The sequence below is a fragment of the Nilaparvata lugens genome, chromosome 9, assembly GCF_014356525.2.
Source record: "Nilaparvata lugens isolate BPH chromosome 9, ASM1435652v1, whole genome shotgun sequence".
NCBI lineage: Eukaryota > Metazoa > Arthropoda > Insecta > Hemiptera > Delphacidae > Nilaparvata > Nilaparvata lugens.
In genome coordinates, this window is record NC_052512.1 from 10,208,409 (window position 1) to 10,221,357 (window position 12,949).

The window sequence follows — 12,949 nt, forward strand, 5'->3', positions numbered from 1 at the left end:
TAAATTGTGTAGGCTACTAGTATTACAACGGTAGTTTGGAGTTGAAGTGTAGTTGATTAGTACCAGCTGTAGATAATGGTTCCTTACAAGACCTATACAAATAATTATCACTCCCCTATCATTGAGTAACCGGAAAATGTTGGAGAAAATTATTCACCTCATGGAAGAGAGTTGTTCATATTGCATTTATTATTACTGAAGAATGTCAGAATAATTTATAATTTTTTGAATTTAGCTTAGCTTATATTCATCCTAGAATCAAAGATGAAAAGAATATGTAATTCCTGGTGATTCATCGTACATCGCATATTCTCTGGACCATCTATCGACAATCAACAACTATGAAAACATTCATCTTTGAGAAACTGATTCATCCTATCTGTTTTTTTAATTCAACACTTTATTGTTAGATATTACCACCAATTGATTGAGAAGAATATGTTTTGGGAATAATGAATGCTGCATGACTAAGCACATAGGAAGTCCGTATTCAGATGTAAATGAAAATATTGATTGTCAGATAAATTTCATGATTCACCAAATAAAGTAAAGTGTGACATGAGATACATTGACTTTTTGGTGGTACGAAGTTTGCTAGGTAAGCTAGTTGTAAATAAAGCTGCTAGGTAAGCTAGTTGTAAATAAAGCTTTATTCAACACTGAAAAAAGACAGGCTCAATCACCAGGAATACTATAAATTCTATAAAGGACCAGTAAGCTATTAATTTTGAGTAGTTTAATCAGTTACATACTGGACAATGAATACATTATGGACAATCAATACGTATGAAATTTATTAGTTACAGAATAATAAACTTTGATTGAAGTGACCCCGACTACTACAATATGAATAACCATTCAGATCAAATATAAGAAATTACTCACATCTCTCATCAACTCGTACTTTTTGTTCACAAAATATTAACACAAAAATATAAGTTACAGTATATTGAATGAACTCACGGCTAGTACCGTACTCAAGTTTGTCTTTTTCTGGCCGTGCTACAAATAAATGTAGGTTTATGTTTGACATCTCGTTTCTGTAATCTTGTTGTCTATTAAGAAATTTTTCAATGTGATTTTTGTTTACAATGAAATTTGAATTTGAAAAAAAAATTATCAAAAAACTCCTAACTAAAGAAAATCTCTGTGCACTGTTCTAATCGGAATGTAACAATGGAACAAACACGTGGCAAGCTTGTGCTTTCAATCCAAAGAAAATTAAATTCGATCAGCTGATTGATAAAATTATTTTAAGCTCTCTAATGATTACAACATATGTTAGAATATCGTGTGTCAATTATTTCAATTCCATATGGCATTCACCTTACCATGTTCATAACCTTACTAAATAGGATCCTTTTTCATCCTTTGAAACTCTTAGAGGCGAAATATCTCAAATTCCGTTCATAGTGCGCGTCTAGCATGTTTGAAGAATATTTTGTGCAGAGTCTTAAGTCTGTAGGCCAATTAGTTTGAGCTGTAGTGTGATTTCACATGAAAATTTTCAAAAAATGCTCTCTCCTGGACCCCTCTCTGCTCCTAGTCGGAATTTTTCTGCATAGATCTAATTTTTTTGTAGCCGAACAAAAAAGTTCCTCATGACTTTGCTGTGCAATGAGCGGTTAAAAAGTACAACATTTTTGGGGGGCCCCAGCTCCCTCAGGGGGGAAAATTTCTGAAAATCCTTTCTTAGTACACTGGCGAATCCATTTGAGTAAGCACTCCTCAAGACGCGGAAATTCACCCTGACGTGACCTCTTCTTACACACACTTGAATCACTTGCATTGATACGATCCTTGTTCTTCAAAATCATGGATAAGGTTGAGGGCAAAATCCCAAACTGCTTAGCAACGTCTTTTTTGGCTGTCCATCCTCCACAGCTTTGATAACACGCTTCTTATCACTGATAGAAAGACTAATGTTCTTCTTCTTTGCACTCATCTTGAATTTAAAATTTCACTCTAAACTAAATTTCACTTAACCAAAAACCAAGCAACACTTTTAACAACTGCCAAAAGAATTCTCAACTGGGAACTGAGAGTTGAGAGCTTTCTCGAACCATTACGGTAGTGTGTACACTGAAGTAAACAAAAGACATGTCACAACAGGTCTGTGTGATGATTCATTGAAGAAATGACAGGCAGCAACAGGTCTAGAATCAGACTTCAATTTATAGACGAGAGTAGAAGAAGAAAAATTCAAATTATAGAGTGTTGGTGGACTTCAAATTATAGAGAGTAGAGGAACAAAAATTCAAATTATAGAATGTTGGTAGTCAAGATGTATCCTAAATCTTCAAATTATCGAAGGGACCAAAATACATTGATTTTTTCAAATCATTGAGAGTTTTTCAAGGGACCAGACAAAAAATTCAAATTATCAAGAGATTCAAATTATCGAGTGTCAAATTATCGAGAGTCAACTGTATATACAAATGAATGTCTGTTCCCTATGACTTGAAAAATACTTGACATAACGGCATGAAACTTTTGGAATATATTGTGTGAATATTGGGGATGGTTTCTGACCAGAAATTTTAATAGGGTGGCTGATAATGATTATTTATTAATCCATTTTACAGACCTATGTTTTCGAAATTGTTGGCCTAGCGGCTACCAAAGAACGGAAAGATGATCATGATTCAAGATCATATTGGGATAATAGGCCTATGATTTAGCATCTAAAGTTACCAGCTATAATAAACACGTCACCTTATGATAAATTGTATATAGTCTACTGGTATTACAACGGTAGTTTGGAGTTGAAGTGTAGTTGATTGATACCAGCTGTAGATAATGGTTCCTTAGAAGACCTATACAAATAATTATCACTCCCCTAACAACGAGTAACCGGAAAATGTTGGAAAAAAATTATTCACGTCATGGAAGAGAGTTGTTCATATTGCATTCATTAATGGCAGAATATTTTTAATTTTTTTTAAATTTAGCTTAGCTTATATTCATCCTAAAATGAAAGATGGAAAGAATATGTAATTCTGTGTGTTTCATTGTACATCACATATTTCCTGGACCATCTATTGACAATCAACAACTATGAAAACATTGAATTCATCTTTGAAACACTGATTTATCCTATCTATTTTTTTTAATTCAACTCTTTACTGTTAAATATTACTACAAATTGATTGAGAAGAATATGTTTTGGGAATAATGAATGCTGCATGACTAAGCACATAGGAAGTCCGTATTCAGATGTAAATGAAAATAATGATTGTCAGATAAATTTCATTATTCACCAAATAAAGTAAAGTGTGACATGAGATACATTGACTTTTTGGTGGTACGAAGTTTGCCAGGTAAGCTAGTTGTAAATAAAGCTTTATTATTAATAGTCAACTCTGTAAAAAGACAGGCTCAATCACCAGGAATACTATAAATTCTATGAAGGACCAGTAAGCCATTAATTTTGAGTAGCTTAATCAGTTACATAATGGACACTGAATACATTATGGACAATCAATACGTATGAAATTTATTAGTTACAGAATAATAAACTTTGATTGAAGTGACCCCGACTACTACAATATGAATAACCATTCAGATCAAATATAAGAAATTACTCACATCTCTCATCAACTCGTACTTTTTGTTCACAAAATATTAACACAAAAATATAAGTTACAGTATATTGAATGAACTCACGACTAGTACCGTACTCAAGTTAGTCTTTTTCTGGCCGTGCTACAAATAAATGTAGGTTTATGTTTGACATCTCGTTTTTGTAATCTTGTTGTCTATTAAGAAATTTTTCAATGTGATTTTTGTTTACAATGAAATTTGAATTTGAAAAAAAATTATCAAAAAACTCCTAACCAAAGAAAATCTCTATGCTCTGTTCTAATCGGAATGTAACAATGGAACAAACACGTGGCAAGCTTGTGCTTTCAATCTAAAGAAAATTAAATTTGATCAGCTGATTGATAAAATTATTTTAAGCTCTCCAATGATGACAACATATGTTAGAATATCGTGTGTCAATTATTTCAATTCCATATGGCATTCACCTTACCATGTTCATAACCTTACTAAATAGGATCCTTTTTCATCCTTTGAAACTCTTAGAGGCGAAATATCTCAAATTCCGTTCATAGTGCGCGTCTAGCATGTTTGAAGAATATTTTGTGCAGAGTTTTAAGTCTGTAGGCCAATTAGTTTGAGCTGTAGTGTGATTTTACATGAAAATTTTCAAAAAAAACTCTCTCCTGGACCCCTCTCTGCTCCTAGTCGGAATTTTTCTGCATAGATCTAATTTTTTTCGTAGCCGAACAAAAAAGTTCCTCATGACTTTGCTGTGCAATGAGCGGTTAAAAAGTACAACATTTTTGGGGGGCCCCAGCTCCCTCAGGGGGGAAAATTTCTGAAAATCCTTTCTTAGTACACTGGCGAATCCATTTGAGTAAGCACTCCTCAAGACGCGGAAATTCACCCTGACGTGACCTCTTCTTACACACACTTGAATCACTTGCATTGATGCGATCCTTGTTCTTCAAAATCATGGATAAGGTTGAGGGCAAAATCCCAAACTGCTTAGCAACGTCTTTTTTGGCTGTCCATCCTCCACAGCTTTGATAACACGCTTCTTATCACTGATAGAAAGACTAATGTTCTTCTTCTTTGCACTCATCTTGAATTTAAAATTTCACTCTAAACTAAATTTCACTTAACCAAAAACCAAGCAACACTTTTAACAACTGCCAAAAGAATTCTCAACTGGGAACTGAGAGTTGAGAGCTTTCTCGAACCATTACGGTAGTGTGTACACTGAAGTAAACAAAAGACATGTCACAACAGGTCTGTGTGATGATTCATTGAAGAAATGACAGGCAGTAACAGGTCTAGAATCAGACTTCAATTTATAGACGAGAGTAGAAGAAAAAAACTCCTAACCAAAGAAAATCCCTGTGCTTTGTTCTCATCGGAATGTATGAGACTCCATAATTATACAGCTGATAGAAGGCGCAAACTGAACAGGTCAAGCATACAACAATGGAAAAAACATGTGGCAAGTTCGCGCTTTCGATCCATGGAAAATTTAATTCGATCAGCTGATTGATAAAATTATTTTAAGCTTTCCAATGATTACAACATATGTTAGAATATGTTAGAATTTCATGTGTCAATTATCTCAGTTCCATATGGCATTCACCTTACCATGTTCATAACCTTACTAAATAGAATCCTTTTTCATCCTTTGAAACCCTTAGAGGCAAAATATTTAAAATTCCGTTCTTAGTGCGCGTCTAGCATGTTTGAAGAATATTTGTGCAAAGTTTCAAGTCTGTAGGACAATTAGTTTGAGCTGTAGTGTGATTTTACATCAAAATTTTCGAATAATTCCCTCTCCTGGACCCCCCTGTTCTCCTGATCGAAATTTTTCTGCATAGATCTAATTTTTTTTTTCAACTTTTCAGGATACATACCGCAAGAATACAATCATAAAAAAAAACAGTACCTCACTTATTTTATCAGCTGCTATTTTCAGAATCGAAACATTAAGTCCATAAATATCCATACACTTACTATTACTTGAACCTAAAATTGTATGAAAAACTTTCTCAACAGTCACTGGCTTAAAAGAGAAATTCACACTTGGTCTTGTCAACTTACTATAATAAAGAGCTGTATTTTCAACACTAACAGGTATTTCTTGGCTCAACTGCGAAATATGTTCAACAAAGAAATTGTTAAAGTCCTCAGAGGTTATATCATCAACTTGAGTTCTATCACTACATTTATTTTTTGTGAAACTATTTACAATTTTCCATATATAGCCTTACTCTTATTAATAGAACTACTTATAATAATTGCATTATGATACAAAATTCTTGTCTTCTTTATTTCAAGCCTGTACAACTTTCTAGATTCTATATAGAGGGAGAGCAACTCAGGTGTTCTGAAGGTTTCATACAAATGATAAAGGCCATTGCATTTGACCTTTAATTCTTTAAGGCTACTCTCATACCACTCACTGTTTTGTTTGCAATTATTAGATTTTACAGATTTTTAATTGTAAAGAACCATTCACAGCTCTCATGAAAAGTTCGAAAAATGTATTGTATTGTATCTATCATTATAATTTAGTGTTGAGTAGACCTCCAGTCAATTAATGGAATTCAGATAACTGACAAAAATTCTAGCATTATCATCATTTATTAATCTAAACTTATTATTTGCAGTATTTTTAACATTCCTATTATTCAAATTAAGCCTTAACAGAATTCCATCATGATCAGAAAAAAGAGTGTAAATGATTTCAGATGACCATAGACTATTATGAATATCAGTTAAAATGTTATCTATATACGATCCATTTGAAACTTCATCAAGACCAGGTCTCGTAATATCCCTTGTTACATTCAAACCAAAGCATTCAAACTTACTTACTTACTTACTCCTTGGCGCTACAGCTCATTCAGAGCCTTGACCTCCTTCAAAAAGCCTCTCCATTCGTTCCTATCGGCAGCCTTACGTCTCCATCCCCTGACACCCAGCTTCCTAATGTCATCCTCCACATCCTCCAGCCAACGCTTTCTCGGACCTCCTCTCAACCTTCTCCCTCCTGGGTTGTTCCTGAAGACTTTTTTTACAATTCTTGAGTCACTCATCCTCTCAACGTGTCCCAGCCAACTCAAACGCCTCAGTTTTATCTCGTCAACAATTTGAGATTTCTGGTAAAGATCACGCAGCTCTTGATTTGATCATATTCGCCATTCACCATTAACATTATACAGGGCCAAATATCTTTCTCAAAATCTTTTGCTCCCAAATATTTAATAGATCCTCACCCTTCTTTGTGAAAACCCATGTCTCTGCTCCATATAAAACAATTGGCTTTATGGCTGTTTCATATATTTTTTGTATTTTCACTTTCCTGGACAGGGTTTTGGGTCTCAAATATTTGGTCAGAGCATAGTAGCATCTGTTTGCGGCAGCTAGTTTTGCTGTTATGTCAGTCTCAACTTTATTGTCGTCTGTTATGATGAATCTAAGATATTTGAAATACTCAATCTCTCAAAACGATAATTGTCAACCTCAAAAAATCTTTCACCAGTGTCCTGGATCTACTGTTTTACAAATATTTGGTTTTGCCTTTATTTATTGAGAGCCCGAGATGTGCCGATCCTCCGTTGAGTTGCCTGAATGCTTTCTCTAATGTGTGTCTATTCCTTGCAATCAGGACCACGTCATCTGCGTATGCCATATATTGAAGTATTCTGTTCATTATTGAACCTCCTGGGTTTACATTCATTTCTTTAATGACTTTTTCAAGACTTAGATTGAACAACATATCAGATAATACGTCTCCCTGTCTAAGGACTATGTTTGCTGAGAAACTGCTGGTGAGCTTCCCTTGAACCTTCACTTTAAAATTTGTTTGGTGGAGTGTCATTTTAGTAAGACGTATGAGTTTCAGTGGAATTCCAAATTCTAACATAGTCTGGAAAAGACTAGCTCTCTTTATGCTATCAAACGCCTGCCGATAGTCTATGTAGAGTTGATGGAGATTAATGTTATACTCGTAGCACTTTTCCATTTTATTTCTTATTGTGAATACATGATCTGTCTTTCCTGAAGCCACACTGATAATCTCCAAGTATTTCCTCACAGTAGGGTTTCAGCTTCTTGCCAATTATCTTTGCTAGGATTTTATAAACTATGCTCAGCAAAGCAATACCTCGGTAATTTGAACAGTCAGTTCTACTGCCTTTTTTATGAATGGGATATATTATGGCAGTTTGCCATTCTACTGGCATTACTTCTTCTTCCCATATTTGATCTATCAAGTGGAGTAGCCATTCCATCAAGTATTTCATTACCTACTTTGAGCATTTCAGCCGTTATAAGATCCTCTCCCGGGCGCCTTATTGTTTTTGAGCGATTGGATGGCCTCCTTCAGGTCACACATTGTTGGTTGCTCAATGAACTGATCTGGGCCAATAATGTTTATATTATCTTCCTCTTCAATATTTTGACTCAATAAATCATGAAAGTATTCTCTCCAGTGATCCATAATCAGCTATTCCCCTCCAAACAAATTGCCTTCCTTATCCTGACAAAAAGTTGTTCTAGGTTGAAAACTAGCCTTCCCTTCTCTTATACGGAGAAACATCTTTTTAACTCCTTTCTCTCCAGCAAAAGCCATAATTTCGTCAACCCTGTTTTTGTCAAACTCTCTCTTCTTTTTGCGGCACAGCTTGTTTGCATGCCTCCTCTTTTCTTGAAAGGATGCAGCACACAAACCTCTGGTTTTGCTGGCAACGCCTATAAGCTAATTTTGAGAAGAATTATTGTTCATTTCATGTTAATGTTTAAATTAAGTTTTTGATTGTGTTTTTGTTTTGAAAAAATTGTATTGTATTATGGCAAATAAAGAATTTGAATTTGAATTTTGGATGCAGTTGTGGCTCTCGTTTTCCGACTCATCATTCTCATTCTTGCCAAGTATTCAAACAAGTAAAGCATTCAAACAAGTTCAGTAAGTCGTTGTTAAAACAATCGTGACCTATCAAATTTACATTAAAATCACCGCCAATTACCAGATTGTAACCATTTTTAAAGACAGCACTCAATACATTATAAAAGCACGTTAAAAAATCATTTAAATAATTCACACTTCTATTATAGAGCCTATAAACTGACAAAATTATGATTTTATTTCTTATAAGTTCAATTGCGGCAACTTCGCATACCATTTCAATTGACATGTCTCTAATATGATCAATAGTCCTAAATTCTAGTTGATCATTAACAAAAATCGCTGCCCCACCCCTTGTACGATCTGATCCACAAAAAAACAGAGGCAATTTTAAATCCAGGCAGATATGTAAAATCCAAATCAGTATTTTTAATCCAATGCTCGGATATCATGAGAATTTTTATATTGTAATTAGTACAAATTAGAGACAAATAGCCAAACTTATTACAAATATCCTGTACATTCCAGGAAAAACAATTAACTTTTCCGTTGCTATAATCATCATACCTAGTTATATTACAGGAACTATTAGTAACAGAATTTGAAATCAATTCAATTCAATCATAACAATATCAGACCCTCACATGTGCAGCCCACCGGCAGTCTCTCCCAAATCAGATCTCTCATTTTTCTCCCCTGACTATCAGCCCACAAATAGACACTACCCCGTGAATTATTCTCAATATTTCTTTGAAATGTTCTTTTTTTCAGTTACTGAGGCATACGATCTATTTGACAAACCAAACCAATATGTTTGATCTTGGGACCCAAGCGATTTAGTCTTGAAGCATTTTGAGATATTATGTTTTGAAGAGAAAGATTATATTTTTCCAATGTTTCAATTGAAATCAACATTCTCTTTATTTGATCATTTAGACCTTTAATTTGTAACTCCTGATGCTCAATTTTCTCTTTTAGGGAAAAAGCACTTTCATCAACAGAAAATTTTACAGATGATTCTATACTACCTAAATCAGTACTTTCAGTATTGCAAGAAACGTCAACCTGAGATTTTCCACACCTACATTTTACTCAAAAATCATTTAGGCTACTTTCCATGTCAGCAGCACGATCCACAGCTGTCCCCCACTCTATTAATCGTTTGTCGAGAACCTCCCGAAGTCTATGAATCTCCTGCCTTAGATGTGGACAGCACTCCGAAGAAGAGTCCTTCACTTTTAGTTCAGTAGCCGCCGATTTTATCACTCTCAGGCTGTTATCCAATGCAGTCTCCTCCTCCAGCAACGACTCAGAAAGCTCGCCATCTGATTTTGCTAATATATCCAAATGTGGAGTCAAATTTTCCGGTAGACTGTTCATTGAACTTGTAGTAGTTTTACTTGTGATTGACGAATTTAGTGTTTTTACGCTATGTAATCTAGATGCAGAAGGAGGCGTATCCATGACCATTTTCTCGTGATTATGTGTTCTACTCTTAAGAATAACAATTTCAGCGTCCGTCCTCACACTAGCATTGCAATTTCAAGCTAAGCATCTCCAAACAATTCCACCCGAGGATACAGGTACCACTTTTCGGTATTTGAACGAGTTAACTAATAGCGCCGGGTTGCCCTTGCTCGTCGTTGTTTTAATCATACTGAATTTCCCAGACTCCGTACTACAGGGAAGAATTCAGTAGCTTGAGATGTTTATATTCAGATCAGGCCTGCCAACCAACAATTAAGGAAACAGCTCGAATGTGTACAACGTAATAAATAACAAGAAAGCTCAAGATAACTATTAAAGTATTCAAGCTAAGCCTAATAATTATTATGATGATAAAACAGTGATTGAAAAATTATAGGCCTTTATTATCATTCAAAGTATTACTAGGAGAAATAGGTTACATCAGTACCTTTTTTCAACTCTATAATGTTAATAAATTCCAACGTTGCTGGAAGAGCAAAAGAGTAGGATGGATAAGCTGACTGAGGAGAATGATAGATTGAAGCTCGAGGTATCGCGGCAACAGGCAGTAATTGATTCCATGCGCAGAGAGAAAAAATCGTATATTTTATGGTATGGAAGAGAAAGAGGGTGAGAGTCGTGAGCAGATCATGGAGAAAATACTGGATTCAAGTAATAGTGTAAAGAAAGTTGAACTGAAAAAGACAGATTTTGTCAAACGATTAGGAACTGCTGGTCCCGGTACCAAACGTCCAATAATGTTGTCATTGGTATCAAGCATGAAGAAACAAAATATTCTAAATAATGAGGCAAGATTGAAGACTCGTAAGCTATCTGTCTATCCAGATTGTGACAAGGAAACGAGAGAAAAGAAGAAGGAGAAGTTATATTCAACTCAAAAGCAACTGCGGGATGCTGGCTATGACGTTAAAATCAAGGGAATCGGACTTCTAATCAATGGAAATTTTGCCACTTGGAATGATTTAACAGAAGACGCGTTGAACAAGTACTTGGAAGAGGCCTCGCTATCAGCGTTCTCTGCATCGCATAAAATTAAGAGAATCGCCCAGCAGGAACAGAACCCACAAGAGGTGCAGCTACAACTGGAGGCAACAAAACACAACCTCTCCGTCCACAACGCAGCAAGTCAAAGTGGAGAAAACCTTCGGAACGTCAATAATTAGTAGGATAATGCCGTAAGGAATTAGAATGTTTGAAGGTAGTACCTTACAATGTAGCTGAATTCGCTAAGGAAGTTGGCAACATAGACTTTTGAGGGAGAACGAAAGTGTTTAACCATAGAAAAAACGATAGCATAAGTAGATATCTCATGGTATAGGGCGTTTATGTCGCAACTTTTACTGTTATCACAAGCCGATAGTTCACGTAGTTCTTTCCTATGCAGCTGTGTGACGCTGGTAGTCTTTCAAACTGTGCCGTTCATACACTATCACCCAAACAAAACAGTAAAAATTGACAATAATCTACAGTAATCGGCTTGAGATAACAGTAAAAGTTGCGACATAAATTCCCTATACCATGGAATATCTACTTACGCTATTGTTTCTCTATGTTTTAACTATGTGAAACAACACCTTATCACTGGGAAATTGGGCTGCTTGCTAGCGATCATATATTATTTGCAATCAGAAAGAGTAGTGAAGAGGCCATGTTCTTTGAATAATTTCGAGGCTACTTGAGTTCAATTCTGAAGGAAAATTCTGAAATTACAATTTACCTGTGTTGAATTTCTATCATTTGGTTTTTCAAATTTGATTTTTTTCCTGTTCAAATTAGTGCACCTTCTTGAACTGAAATATAATGTTAACTTACTTTATTTTAATTGAATATTACCGTGTCACTCATATCTCCCTCCGAACGGATTCAATCCATGGGGTAATTAGCCTAAATAATAGTAATTATTTCAAAAGTTAATTTGATTGTAATTTATTTGAAAATCAATAAAGGCATTTATTATTATTATTATTATTATTATATTATTATTATTATTTATCTTTTATCAGTAACATGGAGTTTGGTTTTACATTTTTTTTATATCCATCATCTACAGTTTGAAATGAGTCTCACTACCTATAGTAACTTTCTTAGCCATGCTACTCGCTTTTTTCTCCTTACTTCTTGCTTCACCTTCTTCTTTTTCTTCATCTTCTTCTTCTTTTTCTTCTTCTCCACCTCCTGTCATCTTTTTCTTTCTCTTATACTTCTTCTACTACTACCACTTCTTCTTTCTCATCTCCTCCTTCTCCTCCTCCTCCTCCTCTCCCTCATCCTCCTCCTCCACACTTCTTGAGAAAATGGTTTATTAAAGTTGACTTTAAATTTTTTTGCAGGGCTTAGCTGGAGGATCTCTGCTCTATATAACAGTGGGCGAAATTCTTCCAAGAGAAAGACACCATAAAGGTCACTGTCCAATGCCCAAGCCAACCGGACTGCTTCAGTGGTTATCAGTCGTGAGTGGTTTCGCCCTCATCACGGCTATCAACATTGTCACCAAAGATGACTGAGTAATCTATCTATAGATGACTAAGGGGTGACCTGCTATGGATTTCGCCCCGCCGGACAGAAACTTAACACTCTCCTACGATCCCAACTGGATAATGTCTGGACGGGGTCAAGATGCCGCGAGCGGGTTGGTCAGAGCCGTGGCCTATAAGATATGTGTAGGCTATGCATATGCCAATTCCGCCTTTGAGTCGCCCTGTGTTTTCGTCGTATTGTGTCATGTGTGCTTAGGCTATAGATGATATATTCGGAAACCGGCAGAAGAATAAATATGTATATAGAATCATTTGTGTATATATTAAACTAGCCGTCAGGCTTGCTCAGGCTATATCCGTCTAGACCCCCGACTGGATTGTCCAAAAATGAGATCAGCGAGCTCGCTTCGCTCGCCTGCATGTAGACCTCAGTGGAACCTCTGTACCGAATTTGAACGTTTTATGTCAATTTGATCTCGAAAATTTGATAAAACGTAGAAAAACGCTGGTAAAAACACCTGTTTCTATATCGGCGTATCTTTGG

General features: G+C 35.4%; 1 protein-coding gene across 1 annotated transcript in view; it reads left to right on the forward strand.

The window, feature by feature from the left end:
* LOC111055103 (zinc transporter ZIP1) overlaps nucleotides 1-12,749 on the forward strand; it is a 76,725-nt gene extending 63,976 nt beyond the window's left edge. Inside the window, exon 7 of the mRNA XM_039435474.1 lies at nucleotides 12,259-12,749. Within this exon, the coding sequence (XP_039291408.1) occupies nucleotides 12,259-12,432 (174 nt within the window). The 3' untranslated portion in view covers nucleotides 12,433-12,749. The remainder of the gene's footprint in view (nucleotides 1-12,258) is intronic.
* Nucleotides 12,750-12,949: the final 200 nt, after the last annotated feature.